The sequence below is a fragment of the Phalacrocorax carbo genome, chromosome 1 (assembly GCF_963921805.1).
Source record: "Phalacrocorax carbo chromosome 1, bPhaCar2.1, whole genome shotgun sequence".
NCBI lineage: Eukaryota > Metazoa > Chordata > Aves > Suliformes > Phalacrocoracidae > Phalacrocorax > Phalacrocorax carbo.
Window position 1 is genome coordinate 2,176,263 of NC_087513.1, and position 22,415 is coordinate 2,198,677.

Consider the following 22,415-nt stretch of genomic DNA (forward strand, 5'->3'; position numbering starts at 1 on the left):
GCACAGTCCCTTTCATTCTTTTCTTACTAAATGTAAAAGTAAGTAAAACACATTTAGTGCTGATATCCCAGGCAGCTCTGCAAGCCAGTACAAATCGACCTGTGCTAAGTTGACATAGGCCAGTAACCACCCCAGGAGAACTCATTTTCTCAAACAGGGTTTGCGCTGTTTTATTGAATTCATTTAAGGCACTTTAACTAGTGCCCCTTCTGTGCTCAGGCAAGATAACAGTTTCCTTTCACTCTGACTACCCTTCTTCACACTACTTTAACATTGAATGACCTCGTTTCCCCTGAGTTTGGAGGCTTTCGATTCTTCGATGGGTTCCCTTTTCATGTAGGGTTTCAGCCTTGCCCATTCCGTGAGAGTTTCAGTGGTGGGTCCCAACTAAAGTTGGTCCAAACGGTTGGTACCTGTGTCTGACCCAAGCTTGCCATCACAGAGCTCCAACATAAAACCACAGCAATGTTTCTCGGTCCTCTCTGCCTCTGCCTGTGCCCACCTGTGTGTGTTTAGGACATACCTCATGATGCTTCCTGCTGAGACCCTCCACTCTCTCCTGCTGGTGGGAGAGCATTAGAGGAGTATCAGCTCTCAAATGACATGGTTCACGTCTAGATAACAATTTCCAGTTTGAGATAACCTCCATGCTCCTAATCTGGCACATTTAGCCCAGTTTGCTCATGGACAGTGATAGAGGTCGGGTTAGACCTCAGGCTGGAAGCCAAATCCTCTTTAGGTGGATGACAGTCTCAGATGTTATTTGCCTATCTGAACATAGAGGTTTTAGGGGCAGTAGCAGATAAGGAGCAGAGTAAAGAAAGGCCTGCAAGGAGAGGAAAAGAACTTGAAACAGACAAAACAATACAGATGAAGGATTAAGAAATCAGGGAAAATGTAGTTACTGCAGTAGAGGAGGAACTGCTGCCTCCAGGGATAAATTTATGGAGGCTGGCAGGGAAAGACAGCTGCTTGAGGGCCAAGGAAGACATATGAGCTAGCATGATGAGAAAGGGAGGAGAGTTCAGACACAAGTCTCTAATCTCTTTCCATGGGAGAAGTATAAATACACCTGAAGTCTGTTTTCAAGTTTTAAACAGAGAGTAATAATGAAGTTAGTAAAAGCGTTATAGCCATTTACAGTTATTACAACAAACAAACCACCCACACACAAAATAAATCTCACAGTGCAAGGGGAAAAATAGCACCTCTCTAGAAAGCATGTACAATCTTTAGAGAGGAGAAAGTCTGCTAGACATGTCCACAGGAAACCCCTCATTAAAACTGGCTCAGCTCAACAAGTGGTTATTCATGTTCAAGAGAACATTCTTGGACACTTAGTACAGATATTACTCTGTCTCTTCTAAAGATTATCCCGAAGCAATTGTTTACACAAAGAAAATCGATGTAGGTTCCAGAACAATCTCAAATCTGCCCCCTTACGTGTAGGGATCAGTATTACAACAGACCCACTACAGGCAACTACAAAGCACAGTAGGCTCGATGCAAGGAGATAATCACTAACAAATCAAAAATTAATGTTAACACACAAGCAGGAGATACAGCTGAAATAACAAGCAACAACACAAAACGTTACATATGTAAAGCTGGTTCAGAAAACGTAGCTTGATACAACGATAAGGACTATTGCATTGACAACATTGTGTATCTCAACACTTCTCCTATTACGGAGAGCACCTTCTTTTCCAACTGTTGATACAGCACAAGTTAAAACACCAGCTCATTTTACTGATATAAACCACCTTAGGGAAGGGGACATGACACCCACAGCAGCTGGCAGCCTTCTAGGCAGGCGAGCCAGAGGCCAGGCTGTGTTGTGGTTAATAAACATTTTGCTGAAAGTCAGCACTTCTGCGTCGGCCTCGGTCTGCCCTTAACCACTGAGTTTCGAAGCTGACCCCTCTGTAAAACAGTTAAAAAAATCAGCTGCTCAGGCCTGCTGCTTCGAAAGATCACTGTACAAAGTACAAAGTCTCATGAAATGAACAGCAGTGTAATTTGTGAAGGACAGGGCCACTAATAAGTTAATGCTTCCTAGTGGTCTGGGTGATATGCCAGCCAGTTTAAGGGACCCATGAACAAAATTGCCATTAAAAAAAGAAGCCACCCACAGGAATTAAATCTTAGTCTCGCTGGAAAACCTTGCGCATAGAGGTTTAAACTAAGCCAAGCGCTGTAACTGACTCTTCTCACTAAGCAAGATATGGAAGCTGTTACAAACAAAGTCTTAAGACCTTTATGTGTGCGGGGGAGGGAAATCAGCTTAATTGTAACTTTATGCAACAGGTTTTTGTGGTCTCTCTGATGCCAAAGTAACATATTCTGGATTCTCAGAAGTGAACCTGGAACCACCCAGACAACTTGCAGAAGAGCTTTTAAGACACAGGTGATGAACGCTCCCAGCCCTGCTGTGTTCCTCCTCCAGCCCACCCAAGTGCCAAGAGCCCAGGGCACCCAGGACACATTCACATGCTTTGGTTCCCTGCTCGCTTTCCTGCCCCCCAAGTCACCTTGGACCTGACCGAGTTTAAATGGTTTAGGAAAAGGATGTGGTCAGCAGACAGTATGTCATGCAAGAATATTAATTCAGTGCGGGAAAGGGAAAAAAAAAAATCAACCTGTAGGATTATTTCCTTTCATTCTGGGTGAGGAAGCACTAACATTTGATTCAGTAAAACGAAACTAATCCTACATGGAGCCCAAGCAGTCAGTTTATTGTAAATAATAAGCTCAAGGTTGGAGTGAAAGCAGGAAGAGATCTGTTTCCCAATCCAGCAGTGACACCTAGAGGGAGAGGATTTCATCGCATGCTTGGCAGCTCCTGAAGGGACTGAAAAAGAAATTGGAAAGCTCTGCCAGAGCCAGGAGTGGCTCTGGGAGTCCCTTACTTCATACTCTGGAGTTCCCTGCATACTCCAGTGCAGGAGGACACAGGGAGAAGAATGCTCCTGGCGGTAACTGATCCAGAAAGATGTGGAAAAAAAGATAGAGGAGAAAAGGGAGAAGCCTGAGTCTCTTCCAAATGGCACTGGAAAGTCTCTGCCTTCCCAAGAGCTCCCCTGTGGCAGCTCCTGCTGCCCAGCCACCCCACACATTGTAGGAAGAGCAAAGTACCTTGCACAGCAGCATCAGCAGGATGCAAATCCTGCTCAGCCACCTCCAGGAGCATAGCCCAGCAGGGCCCAGGCCCCCAACAGTGGGTAAGCCCGTTTATGCCTTTTCTAATAGACCTTATACATTCCCCAGATTCAAGGACTCAATCTCCACCTGCCTTTTTATTTTTTTAAACCTTTCTTTCTCAACTTTGCACATCGTGAATGAACTGTTACACCTCAACCATGGAGGTGGGAAGAGAGATACATCACAGGATGCAAGCACAAGCCAGCTCCGTAGGAAACCAGGCTGCATTACTGTCTGTCCTTGGGACTGCTTGCTAAAACACGCAGGAAACTTTAGCCAAGGTTGTTACTACTCCTCCACATAAGGTGGGGCCCACCTAGATTTGCAATTCTAACTATGTTATTGGCTTTATGCCTTTTTTGTTGAAGTCTATTTTCTTTCGCTCCACCAAAATAAAGATCAAGCATAAAGGTGAGCAGTCACCCATCCAAATGGAGCAGGGATAATGCTTGCAGCACGGAGCCTGTAAGACCGTGGCTGCACAGATACACTTTGCGTCCCTTTTCAAGGAGCTAAATGCTTCTTTTGGAGAACTTGTTGACAAGCATGGGGTCCTGCTCACGGAACAAAGAAGTTGCCTTGTCTACCTGGGACCCATCCAAACATCTGACAGTCAGGTCTAAAATAAACTGTGCCCTTTTTGGTTCTGTGAAGACTCCTGGGAGGGCCTCTGTCCTCACTTCAATTTCTGGTAAAACTTCAAAGTAACCCTAAATAAAATTGCCTGAGGAAGGCAAGGCACCAGGAAGCCAAGGTCTGTGATCAAGCCTGCCTTCCTGTCCATTTGCAGGTAAAGTTGAAGGTTTCGTCAGTTAATTGCTTACAATTATGTCAGCACATTTAATAAGGTACTTCCCCTCTCACCAGGATGTGGTAACTGTGGGACCACCAACTCTATAGCACCACAGAGTTAGATTCGCTGGCAACCTGCAATTTTGGGTGCAGAGGAACTGAAGATTTACATTTTTCACAGCAAAGGGAAGAGGTACCCCAGCTGAAACAACAAAGCTGCAAATTTTAAACAGTTAAAAGAACAAGGTGCATATTTAGGTATGTGTACACTACATGAAACTGGAGCTGCTTTCCAGGGACTGCTGAAATTTGCCCTGGAGAATATAAAAACTAGGAAGCAAGGAAGATGTGCAGCTAGGAGGACAAACTTAATGACCATTTAAAATCCTATTTGGAAGCAAGTCACAAACCTTCACCTGCCATTTTCTCCAGTTCATTTGGTATGTTAATAGTGTGACATGGTTTAGTTCTGAAGATGAATCAATATCCTAAGCTCATGACTGTAGCCTTTGTGTTCAGGACTTGTCAGGACGTGACAAAGTCACACTCAAATGGGACACTGCCCAAGCGTGGCTGTGAAGACGTGCACAAAGTAAAGCACTGGTTGCTGGCTGAGGACACACTCCTACCTTTACTGAACCTATGTTTACTGAAGCCCATTTCTCCATGGCACTCCACTGCATGAAGTGTTTTTCCCCTATAAAACACAAAGCAAAAATCCCTCAGTGACATCCACCCCAGTCCCAGAATGGTGGGATTTGGAAGGGACCTCTGGAGCTCATCCCGTCCCACCCCCTGCTGGAGCAGGCACACCCAGAGCAGGGGCACAGGGCCGCGTCCAGGCGGGGGGTGAATGTCTCCAGGGAAGGGACCCCACAGCCTCTCTGGGCAGCCTGTGCCCCTGCTCTGGCACCCGCACAGCAAAGGGGTTTGGCCTCACGTTCAGGTGGAACTTCCCGTGTTCCAGCTTGTGCCCGTTGCCCCTTGGCCTGGCGTTAGGCACCACTGAAAAGGGTCTGGCCCCATCCTCCTGACACCCACCCTTCAGGTATTTATAAGCATTGATGAGACCCCCTCAGCCTTCTCTTCTCCAGGCTGAACAAGCCCAGGTCTCTCAGCCTTTCCTCACCAGGGAGATGCTCCAGCCCCTGATCCCCTTGGCAGCTCTGCGCTGGACTTGCTTGAGCAGTTCCCTGTCCTTCTTGAACTGGGGGGCCCAGAACTGGATGCAGCCCTGCAGGTGTGGCTTCACTGGGCAGAGCAGAGGGGGAAGAGAACCTCCCTCGCCCTGCTGGCCACACTCCTTTTCATGCAGCCCAGGATACCGTTGGTCTTCTTGGCCCCAAGGGCAGTGTTGGCTCACGGTCAACTTGTCCACCAGCACTCCCAGGTCCTTCTCAACAGAGCCGCCAACCTGTACTGGTGTGTGGGGTTGTTCCTCCCCAGGGGCAGGACCTTGAACTTGCTCTTGCTGAATTCCATGAAGTTCCCCTGGGCCCCGCTCTCCAGCCTGTCCAGGTCTCGCTGGGTGGCAGCACAGCCTTCTGGCATATCAAGCACTCCTCCCAGCTTGGGATCATCAGCGAACTTGCTGAGGTTACACTCTATCCCATCATCCAGGTCACTGATGAATATGTTGACCAGGCCTGGACCCAGCACAGACCCCTGGGGAACACCACTAGTGACAGGCCTCCAGCCAGACTCTGCCCCATTGATCACAACCATCTGAGCTCTGTTGTTGAGCCAGTTCTCTGTCCACCTCACTGTCCACTCACCCAACCCACACTTCCTTAGCTTGGCTGTGAGGATGCTATCGGAGACAGTGTCGAATGCCTAACTGAAGTCAAGACACAACATCCACTGCTCTCCCTTTGTCGACAGTCGCCGTGACAAACTCTGTGGAAGGTGACACAGCGGCCGACTCACTGTAGGACCTGCTCTTGGCAAGACAAAACTCCTCTCAGGAAGAGGTTAGGTGATACTACTTGTTTCCAAGCCAAATTCAACTTGAATTATCTACCTAGAACTTATTTTCAGAATCTGGTGGATGCATTTTCCTAATTTGGAGTATTTCATATTTATATTCAGCTGATTACCAGATGAGGTAATTCTGGCATTTACTTTCACTGCAGATTTTTAGAAGGCCCTTCAATTACAGCAGTAAAAGGTGTCAGGTACCAGGACACTCACACTAAATAAAACCCCACACTCTTACAGAGACGCTATATTAAAGAACAGCTCTGATGCAAACATGCATACTCTTTACCTGTGAGCAGAATTTTGAAATTTAAAATTCAGTGTATTCAGAAATGTTTACTCTCAACATTTTCACTCTCAAAAAAGAAGTCAAATATTGCCAGTATAAAAGGAATATAGGTAGTCAAATTCCATTATCTTCCCTGGGAATTGTCCATATAAAGCTTGAGTACTGTCTAATCTTCATTCAACTGACAGTTACTGCTTTACATCAGCAGCTTCAGGATCATTGCCAGCTGTTCCCTCCACACTTATAAATTATTTTTTAGGGGAACTTCATATAATCATTCTGTTTCTCTCACCCCATTGCTTTCCAGTGTTTGTTCATCTCTATCACATTCCTTTCTGGGAAGAGTTCTTCCTTCCACATATTATTGTCAGGGCTGCCTTATCGCTGCTTTCGTTTCTCAGGCATTTAAAGACTTTCCTTTAAGTTTCATTGCTTCGGTGGCTTGACACTCACCAGAAACCTCAGGTTTCCTGCTGTTCCTTCAGAGCAACACCACAGATGATAGCAGATTTAGAGCTGATGGAGAAAGGAAAGTATAAAAAAAATATACTGGCAGATGTGACAGTAAAGGAAGAGAAGGGGGGAAGGGAAAAAATAAAGAGGGAACATGTAACTTTAGCCAACTGATAGCAGCACTAGAAAATAAGAGCTGATGGTAGGGATGACATTCTTCCAGTATTCAGAGAGGAAATCCTTGCAAGTCAGCTGAGTTTGGAAGTTTCCGTGGCTGTCAGATTGACTAGCACTTGAAATGAACCCATCATCTATGGTCAAATCCTGGAATACTATGGTAAAAATCAGTTAATTGACTGGGAATTGCACCATCAGTTTCAGTGAGGTCATATTTTCATCTACACGCTGCTTTTAAATCTTAGCAATGTTTTAAAAGAAAAACGGTGCTGAAAATCCCAACAAGAAAGAATTTGCAAATCAGGAAATCAAACAGTAATGATGACAACTCAGTACAACCAATGTCTGTAAGAAATTGGATGGTTCTAGGTCCATCCAAGATTTAAAATTCTAGATCAAATTCTTTCACCAGCGTGCCTCCCTCATTCGTGTACTTTCAGTCATAGGCTCCCAAACGGTGCTCGCTTACTCCCACAGACAGCAACATCCACTACAACTGCCAAAAGACCCCTCTTCCACAGTTATCACCTCACACAATGTATAAATAGATGTCTTTTAAAATCACTTACCCCCAACTGTCTTTCTCCAAGCCTCCAGCAAAGACTACTCCCTATATAGGAATCCTTAATTTAAAAACTTAACATAATTTTATAAGTTAGTGCTTTTTCATTATCTTCCTACAGAAAGATTCATGGGTTAATCTGCAGTCACTAAACTTGCACACTAAAATGCTCTGAACCATTTCTCTACACTTTTAATATATGCCAATCTAGACAACTGCTTATAAAATTCTCATGTTCTAGATCAGGCAAAGACTGAGTAAATCTTTCTTTTCCGGCAATAAAAATTTACCTACAGCTTATCCCGAGTACTTTATAAAAGATATTGATAAAACAAAATGTCTAATATTTTAATAAGCTAAATTCAAGAAAAAAGTCACCCTCCTGAATACATGAGGAAGTACTTTGCATTTCTGTTGTACCCTATTGTATTAAAAGAAACTGCATCTGTGAAGAGGAAGACGACAGCTTGGCAGATTTATTACTTCTAAGAACTGAAGGGGGCTTTAGTAAGTGCAGGACACCTACTTTGGCACTTCTAAAAACTGGTCTAAGGCATTTGCTTACATCCTTCCACACGTAAACCGTTCCCAAAAATCGAGTTCAGAGGAAGAAGAAACATTTTCAAATCCTCATGGGTTGGGTTTTACTTGGCGTAACTTTGGCAAGAAAAAGAGCTGCCCAAAAAATTGAAACCAGAAGAAATTAAGCAAAAGATTCCTAATACAACAGAAACTGAAAGGCTTGACATCTGATATGTCAAATGTGACTACTGAGCATTTAGCTCAGTAGGCATAGGAACAATGTGAATACTTAAAGTACACAGCTCTGGCATTGGGAAAGCTTGACCCAACAGTGGAAGTTCAAGACATCCCACAAGTGCTCTGTTGGTGAAACAGCACCACAGTCTCATTCTTCTCCCATCAGACACATGAATGCCTCTTCTTCAGCCTGCACAAGCTTCTCCCCTTGTCTTCCTACCCCTTTATTTTCTCCATAGTCCAAATCCCTTTCACAAAGATACCTGGGTCTAGCCCCACAGAGAGCTGCCACAGTGCTACAGTGCTCTGCTTCCCCAAACCTACTCACATTTCCAACCCTTCTTTGCAGAATATCGCACATTAAAGCCTATCCATGCGACAGGCAATTCTGCAGGTTAACAACAATATCATCCTACTTGACACATCCAGTGCTCTATTAAAGTCAGTCAAATACCATCTCTGCAGAGAAACAGGCAGGCTTTGAGGCTGTCAGTTTTCCTCACTCCCTTTTGCTTAGCTGTGTTTACCAGAGGAAATGCTCCCTCCTTACCTATTGATCACTGCCAGCCTTAGAGAGTGCTTCGAGGTATCTCTAGCAGGCACACCAAGAGCAGCATGAGGTTTCCTGGCTACCACCTGTAAAACCTGCATGCCAGCACATGGGAATGAATGACAGGTGATTTGATAATCAGCAGCCTTGTGGGTCCAGCTGGGCAGGAAAAGATTTTTGGAAGCAGTCTCTACATTTTTCATCTCCTCTTTGATCTGGACAAGAAAAAAAACTGGCCAAGAAACTAATTTTCCAATTCTTTTCAATCTGAGCCCTTGAAAACACTCTGGAAACAAAACTGGGTGTTTAAGCCCTTTCAAAGGGTTAAGGGCAAACAATGGGAGCTGGTGGAATATTTCCAGTTCAACAGTTTCAAGGCTTTTGCATGCAGCTAGGGCAGACTGGGAAGCAGTGGCACCTTGAGTCTGTGCTGTTTTTACATCCACTTGGCATGATGGAAAGCACCAGGAGGCTGGTCTGAAGCATTGTCTGCCCCTTCCCAGATAAAGTTCAAGTACTTGCAACTCCTCATTATCCAGTAGGGATAGGAGTACAAGGTCTGTTACGTTCCTGGAGCTGAGGAGGGAATTAAGTTAATAAAACCAGGTCTTCTCTTCTTTACAACAAGCTTCTCTTTAACCCATAGGCTGTTCTCACCTAGGCTTGTTAGACTTGAGGTGTAACGTAGTAGCAGCATACGTGGTACATCCAGGCTGCCTCTCTGGCAGTGGAATACAAGTCAAGAGGCAAGAGAACTTTGGTGTGTCTTGGACCTCACACTTAAGCATATGTCAAAACCTTGTCCTGGCAAAAATAAGCCTTCACTGGGAATAGATGCGGCCTTTCCCAACAGCTAAACTCTGCTCCCTGTTTGGCGATATTACTGATGTAACATATCCCTTACTTTAACAAGTCTAAAGGACAACACTACACACTTCTCTGGCAAACCACTATAAAAATAATTTCTAGTCCTCTGTATTAACTCATATTCCTCTCTGCACCCTCCAGCCCCTTTTGGAGGATCCATCTTTTTCTATAGCACCACATGTATTTGCCTTAATTTTAAGGCTCCTCACAAGATATCCACTGCTATCACCAATGAAACCTCTTCCCACCACTGTTACTTAGAAGGAAGGCTGGTAACTTCCTGGTGTTCTTGATTAGCTGAACTCTGGTATTTCCCAACGTAGTCTCAGACTACCTACCTTCCACAGTGTCTAACGATCATTCTTCCATCCCTTTCAGTTCTCCTGATCTTGTACTCCCTTGCCTGCCTTTACCCGTTGTTTCTTGTATTACAGATGCAAGATTCAATCCTTTTCTCAAAGTCATCTTTATGTTGTTTCAGTTTCCTCTGCTCACATAGGACATAATCAAGACATGCAGAGTCTCCTAAAATTAAGATAACTGAGGTAAATGCCTGGATAGTCTCTCACTTGCATGATTTCAGTAAAATAATTCTCCTTATTTGGAGTCAGTTCTCCCCTGGCCAGATCAGCAAGACTGTAAGGATTAGTTGCTTTTTCTTGGCCTTTACCTGCAAAAGCAGCAAGGCCCATTTCATAAAACTCTTCACATGCTAATTTTCCTATGAGACCAACAGTGCCACTGATTTTTATCTCTTCTCTTCCCACAGCAGATTCCAGATCATCAGCAATCATAACCAGCAGCTGTTAAACTTGCTCAAGGGATCTGGAAACATGTGTAGTCTGCAGTGAGAGGGCGTGAAGCAGACATTTTGTAGGTTCTATTGCACTGTTGCTTGCAATTACAGGAAACACCACCTCTGTGCTCTCTTCCTATCCAAGTAGGAAATGTAGGTGTTAACGTAATTTGTTAGTTCAGAAGGAATATTTTAACATTCTGCCTCTTAGATACCAGACAGTAATACCAATCTCTGCTGCAAGTGCATTTGATTAAGTGCTTTGGGTTTTTTTTCCTTCTTAAGAACTCCTGCAGCTACTCACAAATAAAAAATGGGAAAGAATGAAGTTTCCTCCTCACTACATCGAACCATGTAATTGCTGTGGGCTCATACCAACTTTTGCCTGATACTTCAGGCAGAAGCAAGACCAATCAGAAGAGATAGCTAGAGTTAAGCGTATCCCTTACTGTAGAAAAGATATCTTCAGCACACAAAGGTTACTTCACTGGATGCAAAAGCACTGAAGGGCTCATGTTTCTGGAGATATGTTATCCTTGTCTTTTGACTGGCAGGACTGAAGTTGGCTAGGCTTGGGCTGTAATATCTTATCTGCATCCACATGAGTTACTTATCTGAAAGGAACATTCTGCAAGGCACCTGTGATGAGCTTGCCCTGAAAAATATTAATTGAAGCAGTAACAGCTAGCTTAAGCAACTGGATGTTGAGGATAATGATTTGTGAGTGAAGATAATTATTTGCTAAGTGTAGCATGACTTTTGTTTTACAAGACAATAACAAGCAGGCTATCATCAGCATATAGTAATTAAGAGACTGGTGTTACCCACAATCAACATTCACACAGAGGGATGTTGAGAATGCTGAAACTTTTTAATAGGTTTTAATAACTGGCTGGTGGCACTTGCCAGGTAGGTTGGGAAAGCAGCAGTACCACTGTTTAGAAAAAGCAAGTTCTGAAAGATTTTACAGATCTTTCCTTCTCCCCCCAACCTTCATCTCATCTTTCCTATGAGATATTTCATTCATTTCCAGCATCTCCAAGCACTGAGAAACACCAAGCTGCACTGGGAACACACTGGGGGTGGAAGAGCATTCCCAAAGGCACTACCAGCATTTCCTAGAGATATTGTTCAGAGACCACCAAAAGTACATGAAGTATATATACTTCAGCTTGTTTTATTAATTCTGCCTGTGTTTAACATATTTCACATGTTCTAACAAAAAAACCAGGAACTATATCCAGAGCTGTGCAGCTGACTAGTCAGGTACGCTCACACCTTCTTGGTCCCCTGCAGAAAGACACCAGGTATGAGACAGTTCCTCTGTACCAATAGTTATTAACAGTAAGTTAACATGTCCAGTAAGGCTAGGATTTCATTCCAGTTTGCTACAAGAACAACATACTGGATTTTAATAAACCCTCTGACACTCAGTGTAGGGAAAGATAAAGACGACCTTAAAAATGGTACTATTTCACTGAAAGACAATCTATAGAGGAAGAAAATACAGTGTCTCAAGATCACTGCTACCAGTGTAAAGCCTCTTGGTTTTAGGGATACTTTGTTCCTGGTCCTCTCCAAGTCACAGAAACATAGTGGAGTTCTTGTGCCAAGGACAGCTGAGGAGAAGCGCAAGTAACAAGGTACATAAGTGGGGTATGAACCCTTAAAAAACCCAAACCCTTATTTGATTTTTTTTTTTCCATGAACAATTGTCAAAGTATCAGGATTCTCTTATAGTAACTTCAGGCCAAAATATGGACACACAATTTAGGATACTCTGGTCACTGCAGTATTACCTGTCCCCTCTGAGCTGTGTGCTTGGGGCCTAGGGCAGGATAACAAATTGAAGTGGCTGCATATAAACCTGCTGTGCCTTGAACACATTCAGCCTCAGACACTCACAGCCTGCTTTTGGAATAAAAACCAGTGGTAATGAAAGAGCCTCTAGACATTTTCTGAAAGCTACACCGTAGCTTCCAATTATGTTCAAGTGATGCATTTTAATAGCTACCTTCTTCAGTGGAGTAAAAGTTTCCATTTGTGCCAACTTTGACATGATAATAGCAAAGAAAAGTGTATGTTTGGACTCTTCATTACTACTTTACCAGCCCAAGAAAGTCTGATGGAATATAGGCTTTAATCACAACAGAGATCAAGAGCAAACAAGCATTTATTTCAGAAAAGCCATAATTAGGGAGAAGAAAGGAAAGAGCGCCATCACCATCAAAACCACTTGGCCTTCACAACAGAGTGTTAGGTCATTGGCCAACAAACAGCTGACTTTAAATAGTATAAATGTATACAGTGAATAAATAAAAGCCAATTGAATAGTTTAGTGCAGATTGTGCCGAACAAGCGGGTGAACAGGGAAGATATTTAAAAGCTTTTTTTTTTTAATATGTAAACATATAATTCAGGAAGGACTCTCTCTCTTCAGATGCCTCCTTAAAAAAAAAATCACTATTTTCCCATGTGGACAACCAGCTTCTTTGCCTCTGTTTCTGCTACAGAAACAAATCTCTTCTTGACAAACCTCCTGCGCAAGCTGCAGTGAAGGATCTCACTTTGCATTACATCTCTCCAGTGTGACTGCAGGCTGCCACCAAAAGAGGCCACCTTCCTCCCAGCAAGCCTAATTCAGCAATCCCATGGTCACAGGGAAAGGTGGTTCAACTGCTGATTTAATGTAAAGCTATGCTTTTTTTGGGGGCAGGTTCAACAGAAAACCAACTACCCAGTTCACCCTGCAGCCGCACAGTGCCTGGGACTGCTGCAAGGAAAGCAGCAGCAACGGAGCTGGTTTGGGGAACCCAGACCCCACCTTTGGCAGCAGTTTGCAGTTGCACCATCTGTGAGAAAACACAAAACCAGACTCTCAGATCTTCTCCAGCACCTGCTACTCTACAAAGCTCATTTGTCAGCCCCATCCATTGATCATACCAGAGAGAAACTGTTTGCCCTTGCTTTCTGAAGTCAACACTGATCAGCCTGCTTCAGACCACCTTTTGTCAGGGGTTTACCGTGACACCACCCTTGCTTGCACAACTTTACAACTGAGCATCTTTTCCACCTTCCACCCTAACATGACCCTCAAAAGCACTAGTTTCTTTTAATCCTTCCATACAAAGTCAACCAGTTAATTGGGATTAATCCCATTTAAATAACTACTGAGAAGTGACTGTTACAATTCAAATATTTACAAGTACATGAATACGTACAATCAGCTGCAACTCTTTCCCCTTCCCACTGCAGATAGCTTGTCTCAGAGTGACACATCGCTGCCTCTTGTTCAGACCTGCACTGTCTTTACAAAGTCTGGGACCCCAGGTGCCAAGCAAGTACCAACAGATCACAGAACAGGCACAACACTGCATACAAGTTAGTCACAGGATCAGTGGTTGCAAAGGATGGTGGCTCTGCGCTACCAGAGATGAGACACTCAAGAAGGGAAGTGTGAGGCAGGGCTTTAATAAGATTGTGACCTGACGGCCCATCTCCATCCTCAGAAGCTCAGCACAGCAGTATTCCGACCCTGCATGATCGCCTCCGGGTGCTCCTGCAATATGAAAGCTACAGAATGCTTCTAGATATCAGAGAGAACAGTTGACTCTGGAAAAAGATAAAAACATTTTGCAAGCTCCAGGCTTGCCTGGGGTTGGAGGGTGCCTGTATTCTCCCAGCAGGGTGCTGGGCCATCCCAGCTGGAGGGAGCTCCTTCAGTGCCAGCCCCCACACCAGCTTCTGCAGCTTGGCAAAAGATGTATGCAAGAGGCAAGTCGGGGTTAAATCGTGTGTCCGGTGCAGGAGACACAACCTGTTTTATTTATATATTACCTCAGAAGAGATAACATGCCCCATAGCTGTCAGCTTCACCTGGACTCACCTTGAGATTAGATAAACTATGAAGCTGGGAACAAGATTACAGAGCAAACAAACCCCAAAGCAAAGTTTCTTTTATCTGCTCCAGAAGCCTACCTGCAATTTTTTGGTCATCTAGCTGCCAGAGCTGGGGGGACAAGGTTTGGAGAAACACTCATCCAGCAATTAGCAACACTGTCTGATTCTGGGTGAGAAACTAGCTGGCAACAGAGAGAATGTGTTCTTGGTAAACCCATTCCTTACTCCAGTGGACTGTTCTTCTTTGGGCATACTCTACAGCTTCCTTTCTCTCTGTTCAGCCTCTCGTGTTTATACCTTAAACCTGATTCACATTGCCATGCAAGAGCTACAGTCCAGTTGCCAATGGGGGAAAGGGATGAATGGAAAACTATAAGATGTTAAAGCAGTCCCCAGATCAGAGCTATCAGAGGAAATATTAACTGTTCGTAACTGTGTGAAGTCACTGTCTCTAGTATGTTCTCAGCTGTCTCCTCCCTTTTTAGGCACAACTCTGGGATTACACAGACAAGAGGCTGACTACAAATACTCTGTCCAAACCACATCCCTTCACACCTCCCTGGCCACATACCCCTCTTTTGGAAGTGTCAGGAATTCTCTAGCATCACAGAAGTGAAACTTGATGCTTCCTATGAAAGTCAAGCTAATACTTAAAAACCTCACTGAAACAGCAGATTTGAGACTACTCAGGAAAGTTATAGTCATGAGAATCTAAGGGTACAAAAGCAAGGCAGGATCTGCAAGAGGACATGTCTAATAAAGGATATTACCTTGCCCTCAAACATTGCTGAATGTATTTAGTGCACTGAGAGATTCTCTTAGAGGCCTCAGGCCTGCAACTGGAGCTCTGTTTCAGCCCGGACAGATATTTGACTAAAATCAGGCTGGTGGGCAGAGGACTCCTCCTCCAGGGTCCGATTACAGGGCTGGAGACAAAAGCTCTCTCATGCATGTGTGCACACACACTCACAAGGTTAAGGCAGTTTAACTGGTGAAGTAATTTATCACGCATATGTTTAAATATATTTATGTTCTAGTGCAAAAGTGCTGGCTCAGGGAGCGGGGGCAGCCTTTGCTTAAATGCCCCATGCGGCTCTCCTGGAGGCCCAGCTGAATTCAACCCCCCAGCTTGTGGTTTTCTCTTAAGAGCAGCCCTGCACAGCAGGCTGGCTGTTCAGACCACAAACACAGTGAAAACAGTTGGAGCTTTTGCCTGACCTAGCCCAGAGACTCAAGTACTGATCTTGCCCACAACAGGTGGATAGAGGCAGTCACCATAAACAAGGTGGGGCGGGGGGGGAAATCAGAGTAACCTATACCAGCCCTTGCAAGGTTAGACCAGTTTAAAGCTCACTAATTGAGCCCAGCAACTGGACCACTTGAACATAAGATACAGATTCTGCATATTTGGCTAAAGTGGTTTTAAAAAAAGAAAACAAACTTGCTTCCAGGTTTTTTTTGCAGGTGGGTGTTTTTTTCTGGGTATTTTTGTCTGTTTTTTTAAAAACCCTGTCCTTCTGCCCTAGTTTGCCACTTCCCCAACAGCTGAAGAGATTAAACAGTTTAAATTCTGTTATTAGTGTTTTGCAACAATATAGTTGTCTCTGCATTACTAGGGCAGCAAAACCACAGCGAACAGGTCAAATGATGCCAGTCTGTATTTGTGAGACCCTGTCTAGATACTGGGTGCAGCTTTGGGCCTCCCTACAAGAACCACCAATAACTGGAGCATGTCCAGCCAAGGGCAGACAAGATGGTGCTGGGGCTGGAACACAGGATGAATGAGGGGCTGACAGCATGTTCACTCAGCCTGGGGAAGAGAAAGCAAAGGGGAATCTAACTGCTGTCTACAACTATCTAAAAAGGGTGTAGAGAAAAGACAGAGACCCCCTTCTTGGGCAGACACAGCAGAATGGAAAGAGGCAACAGGCACAAGCTGCAGCAAGGAAAATTCCCATTAGCTAGAAGGAAAAAATATTTTCCCCCACAATGAGTGTGGCCAAACTCTGGACCAGGGACCCAAAGAGGTAAAAAAAAAATCTCCGTCCTTGGAGGTTTCTGAAGCTTACCTGGCCAGTGCTCTGAGCAACCTGACCTAAATTTGAAGTTAGACTTGCTTCGAGCAGGTATTGGACTGGAGACCTCCCACAGGTCCCTTCCAGTTAAAGTCTTCCATTATTCTGTGAAAAAGCCTCAAGACAGTGACTTCTTGAATTGCTCTACCTACATCACAAGACCACATCTAGGTGCCGAGCTGGCATCATCTTGCTTGTGAGTCTCCAGATAAAGATTTAATACATATGTCTTATCTGCATAAACTCCTTTCCCAGTTCTATCATGATTTCCCTGGGCCTCTCCACACAGACAAGCCTCACAAAGGAATGCACGACCATCCCAGAAACAGAGCCGGCGTGTTTCATCACCTCACTGAATCACTGAAGCCTTCAATTATGCTCTGCTTTTCAAGTGTGGTAATTAGGGAGCTACAATTTGATCTTAGAGATGATAGTGCAGCATGTTTCTATGAAAACATTTATTTTTAAAAGTTCATTAAAATGTTGTGCCATCCAGAACAGACAATGGTTCCTAAAACCAGCCATTACGAAACCCAAGCTCGCCGACATTTACCTTGCTTTAATTAAAGTCGCCTAATAAAGACCATCCACTCCAGCCTGTGGGGAATTTCACTACATCTCAAAACAAGGGACTGCCCCGGTCACCTTCCTCTCACTCATCCCCATGGCACAAATGGGGCTGGAGGAAGAGCAGGAGCATCCCTCCCTGCTCCAACCCAAGCAGCTGCCAGGCTGGGATGCAAAGGGCTGCAATCCCCCATCAGGTGCAAAGAACCAGGGCAGGAAGGAATAGACTCTGTTCACAGCTGGGGGTGAACCTCTGCTCAAATATAACATCTGGAGGTGGAAACTGGGCTGATATAACCAGAGCCACTTTTGTCAGAAATCGGTGGTTTCTACATCACCTTCATGCTTGCAGAAGTCATTTCCTAACCTTGAGGGCAACAGAAAGCACAAGCCTCTGCTGATCAATCTGGGTTTGTCTAGATACCAGTCAGAGGGAGACAAGTCACTCAGGGGTCAGCTGCTGATAGGGCAGGAGCTGCTTATAAACACATCCAGGTATCATCATTGGGGTCAACACAGATAAGATGATCTTCAGGTTAAGTAACAGTTTCTTTCACAGGGTGGTCTTGGGAAAGTCTCCCAAGTTCAACGTATCAAAGTAACACTAGTAGAAGACACACATAGGGATTTAAAATCATAACAAAAGCCAAAGCTGACACTGCTGCTGAGGCTGGTGTCCCCATACCCAGGAGAGGGAACTGATCCAGTGTTATGGCCTGAGGATATCCTGGAGGCTCAGCCAATCTGTCTAGGGAATGTAAAAGACACCCCACCTCCAAATTATTCTGACCCCCAAGGAGCAACTACGATCCTCTCCTCCTTCTCCCAAACCAATGTCAGATGTAGGCGGCCTGCCAGACAGCCCCACAAGAGACAAGGGAGGAGGAAAGTCTTTGCACGAAAGCCTAGGGACAGTTTGGCACACAGGGCTGGAGAGAGGAGCAGCTTACCCCCATTTACGGGACTGGAACAGGCATGGAAAACAGTTATGATCTGAGGAATGCCCCTCCACCACTTTTACTGTATAAGATCGGGCATTGGTAGACCCCCCTGCCTAATTACAGGGTAGTTGGGGATCCCCTGAATTCACGGGCACATTCACCTTATAAGACAGGAGGGGAAAGTCTTCTGGGGTGGGTGGGGGGCGTCCTCTGTTATAGGACACAGAGGAAGGTGCCCCCTACAACCTTAAGGGGGGGGAAGGAAAGAAGTGCCCATCTCATAAAGTAAAGGGGCAAAGAGTTCCCTTACAGCCTGCAGGAGAGGAATTCCTCTTATTAAATAGGAGGGTCCCGTACAGCCAGAGGGAGGGAATTTCCATTGTAAGATAGGAGGGTGACGGTCCCCCACAACCTGCCAGGGGTTCCCCCTTACAAGACAGGAGGGCGTACAGTCCCCTGCAAGGTGAGGGGAGGCCCCCCCCCATTAAGACAGAGGAAACATGAAGCCTCCCTTTGCGAGGCGCGCACGACCCAGGGGGAACCGCGGGCCACTGACAGATCTTCAGCCCCTGACAGGTGGATGGGGAGGGGTCGTGGCTCCTACCGGCTGCAGGAGGCGGTCGAGGCTGCCGCACCGGGAGTGCTGTCCGCCGGAGGCGAGCGGCTGGCGCGGGCCCCGGCACTGGCCCTGCCCCGTCTCCGCCGAGGGAGCTTCTGGCCCACGGGCTCTGCCTCCATGGCGACACGTCGCGGCGAGGACCGGACCAAGGCTCACCACTTCCGCTCAGCGGGTAATGGCGGCAGCACCGGCAGCAGCAGCGACGGCGGCGAACCGGCGGTTTGAAAATGGCGGCGGTAACGGCGGCGGCCAATCAGCGCGGCGGGAGGGGCGTGTTGCTAGGAGACGCGTGGGCGGGGAAAAGGGAGAGGGCGGCTCTGAGGGAAGCTGGGCGGGCTGTCGCCCCCGAAGACCGCAGCGTCCCCTAGCGTCTCGCGCCGTGGGAGGACCCCGGCTGGCGGGAAACTGAGGCACGGAGCCGGTGAGCCCGGCCGTCGCCAGCCATCTCCCTCCCGGCCAGCGCTGTTCTCCCTCTCCTCCCGTCCTCCATCCTTCCCCTCAGCCTTTTCTCCTCAGCGAATGCAAGGCCACCACCCTATGTCCTCGTGGAGGGCAGAATATCCTAGTCCCTGTCAGAAGGAGGCAGAAATCAAAAGGGCATTGGGGGAGGAACAACTCCGACCCCTCTAAAAGAAAACCCATACCTCAGAAATCAGTTCAAATCTCAAAAATTTACCTCAGAGGCCCCCCCTCAAACCACACACAGGCAATTTGAATGGGGTGTGAGCTTGGGGATGTGCCCTGGGTGTGGGCATGTGGTTGAGGCAAAGGTTTCCTTCACAGAGCTGCCTACCTGTGCTCCCCGGCCTGGTCCAAACAGTCCCGGTGCGGTATTGCAGAATGACAGAATCCCAGACTGGTGGGGGCTGGCAGGGACCTCTGGAGCTCACCCCGTCCCACCCCTGCTGGAGCAGGCACCCCCAGAGCAGGGGCACAGGGCCGCGTCCAGGCGGGGGGTGAATGTCTCCAGGGAAGGGACCCCACAGCCTCTCTGGGCAGCCTGTGCCCCTGCTCTGGCACCCGCACAGGGAAGGGGTTTGGCCTCATGTTCAGGTGGAGCTTCCCATGTTCCAGCTTGTGCCCGTGGCCCCTTGGCCTGGCGTTGGGCACCGCTGAAAAGAGCCCGGCCCCATCCCCCTGACACCCACCCTTCGGGTATTTATAAGCATTGATGAGATCCCCCCTCAGCCTTCTCTTCTCCAGGCTGAACAAGCCCAGGTCTCTCAGCCTTTCCTCACAAGGGAGATGCTCCAGCCCCTGATCCCCTTGGCAGCTCTGCGCTGGCCTTGCTCCAGCAGTTTCCTGCCCTTCTTGAACTGGGGGGCCCAGAACTGGACACAGCCCTGCAGGTGTGGCCTCACTGGGGCAGAGCAGAGGGGGAGGAGAACCTCCCTCGCCATGCTGGCCATTCAAAGGAAGAAGGTGGGATTTTCATCTCCTGCTCACTGGCAAGGGGAGGGTGAGATCTCACAGGCTGTGGTCCATTGTCTCTGAGCTGCACCATGTCCTGGTAAAAAACACTGTGCAAATGGTTTACAGCGAGGTCTTCAATTCTGATAGTGCTGGACAAAAGCAGACGCCTTGGCTAGACAAACCACAGAAACTCTGCCTTGAAAACCCATCAGGAGCCCTCACGGTTCCTCCTGTCCCACTTTGAGTTAAGTAGTGCTTTGAGCGAGACACTGGGAGAAAGTTTAGATATGCTCAGATGAGGGTATTGATTAGAAATGTGTCCCAGTTGGCTGAGATTTTTCTTTTCCTCCATTTCAGCCTGTTCATTCTGTGGAAAGTGGCTGCCATGGAGGGGATGGGGTGTCTCCCTTTCATGGGGTAGCAGCCCCAACTATTCCCTATAAAAGAGGGTGGGTTATGGTTTATCATTGCTTATAAATTGGAAGTATCTCTTCAGGAGTGCAAATCTGCCTTTAGACCAGACAGTTTTGGCAGAAAGATCTGCTTTTAACAATGCTGGCACCCCAGGCAGCTATTCTGGCATGGTCTTTTACAGTTTATCATGTTGATTTCAGTCGCAGGTTGATCTCAACTTCTGTGTAGTAGTTGGATGAAATGCTTTGAAACCCATAAAAAACCCCACATATGCACAAGGCATTTCACTTGACTTGGCTGTATTTTAGTAATGAATCAGAAATGGATTCTTCAGAGATACTAAAAACCAAGTCTACCTTTTGAAGTGGAACCTGCAGCTCAATTCAGAAAAGTAGATGCCCCCGCTTTAAGCTGAATACAGCAGCCTGCCAAAAGGTTTAATATAACCATATGTGAGACAAAGATTGGAAGGGTATTAGAAAGGAGTTGTGCTTCTATTTTGAAATGTACCATTGGGATAGGAGAAAGAGTAAGCATGCCCAATACACCGGGCTTACTCTCAGCAGAGTATGCCAGAGAAGTCAGACTCAGCACTGATATTATGCCAAAGCTAAGGGAATTAATTTTGCTTATTTTATTCCAGTGCAGACTTAACATGACAAAACTGTGAAGTTTCTATTTTTATTCAAACCTAAACAGTTTAAACAGTTTAGCAAGTTGTATTGCCTCACTTGGTGTTTCATTTATATTGGCTTATAGTTACTGATAGACATTCATACACTTCATCTCTACCAGACAAATTCTTTCACTTCTTTCCAATCCTTCTCCACAGCTGTCTCCTACCCCAGAGACCTTCCCTGCTCAGCTGGACCCTGGATTCTGCATCAGCCATCCACAAACTGGTGTATCCTCCTGATTTTGAAAAGCTTCCAGTCTTTCAAAACCTCCTGTTTTTTGCATTCTCCAGTGGGGGCAGCTGCATCCCTGAGCACTGCGTCCTCCCTGGTACAGTAGGCAGTGAGCCATGGACTTATCAAATGAATTTTCCATCTAGTTGGAGAACTCAGCACAGACATTAATGATCTGAAGGGTGCTTGTGGCAGGCCTTCTCTGCTGGAACTCTAGCTGTGTAGGTCATGAGGGCAAAGCATATCCGAGGATGTGTTCACCAGGTGTGTCTCTCTTGGTGAAGTCAATACTGAAGGCTCTGTTAAACCAATGATGGGATGGGAGAGGATGCCACCCCATCAACAGGTTCAAGCAGGATGCTTGGGTATTCAGGTTGTGGTTGGTGATGCCATAGATCTATGACATGGCCTTCTTGTCTCCTGTGGAGCCTGAGTGCTCCAGGGTGGGGTGGGAGGTCAGCACAGAGCTGCCTGTGGAAGCTCCCTGACTTCAAGTCAATTTGCAGATCTACAGCTTGGATCTGAATGACCAGGAACCCTCGCAGGGTCTACCGATCAGCAGTCAGTAGAAGGGAGTTCTGAGAGACTGCTACAGATGAGTGTACAGTCCAGCTGTAGACTTTTGAAGGCCACGCTTCATTCAGAGTCAATCACAACTGGATTGAACTGTGGCCAGACTGGAGAGGGCAACATGCACTGAAATCTGGACTTGAGCAGAGTCAGGTCTGCTTGTTATCGACTTGTGTCACACCCACGTGTCTTTGCTTTCAGTTACATGTTCAAGAAAAGAAAGTCTCCATCCATCTTCAAGCAGCAGAAGCGTGACAGAACTCAAACTGCCTCCCCTCTGCACCCACTGTGCTTTATCTACCATTTTGGAAATCTCATCAACCAGTGCCCAAATCCAGCATTACCTTCCCAGGGGTGCAGCAGTCCGACTATTGGCAGCATCTCCCTTCCTGCTGATGTGCGACTCACCGTGACAGTAGAAGAGTGGATACCATTCTGAATTTCACGCATAGTGAAACATGTTGGTTGGAGACCGTAGTAAAAGAGAGGTCAGGTGGCACTGGAAAGAGAGGAACAGAGCAGGGAGAAGGAGGTGGAAAATCAGAATCACTGTTACCTTTCTCTAGAGGAGTCTTAAGTCTTTAT

At 46.3% G+C, this 22,415-nt stretch overlaps 1 protein-coding gene across 2 annotated transcripts in view; it reads right to left on the bottom strand.

The window, feature by feature from the left end:
- Positions 1-18,690, bottom strand: part of NET1 (neuroepithelial cell transforming 1) — a 55,707-nt gene extending 37,017 nt beyond the window's left edge. Inside the window, exon 1 of one of the 2 annotated variants that reach the window (XM_064442071.1) lies at positions 18,511-18,690. In XM_064442071.1, the coding sequence (XP_064298141.1) occupies positions 18,511-18,644 (134 nt within the window). In that variant the 5' untranslated portion in view covers positions 18,645-18,690. Of the gene's footprint in view, positions 1-523; positions 544-18,510 lie in introns of those variants that run through there. The other variant, XM_064442081.1, reaches the window with a different exon arrangement.
- Between the last annotated feature and the right edge of the window lie 3,725 nt (positions 18,691-22,415).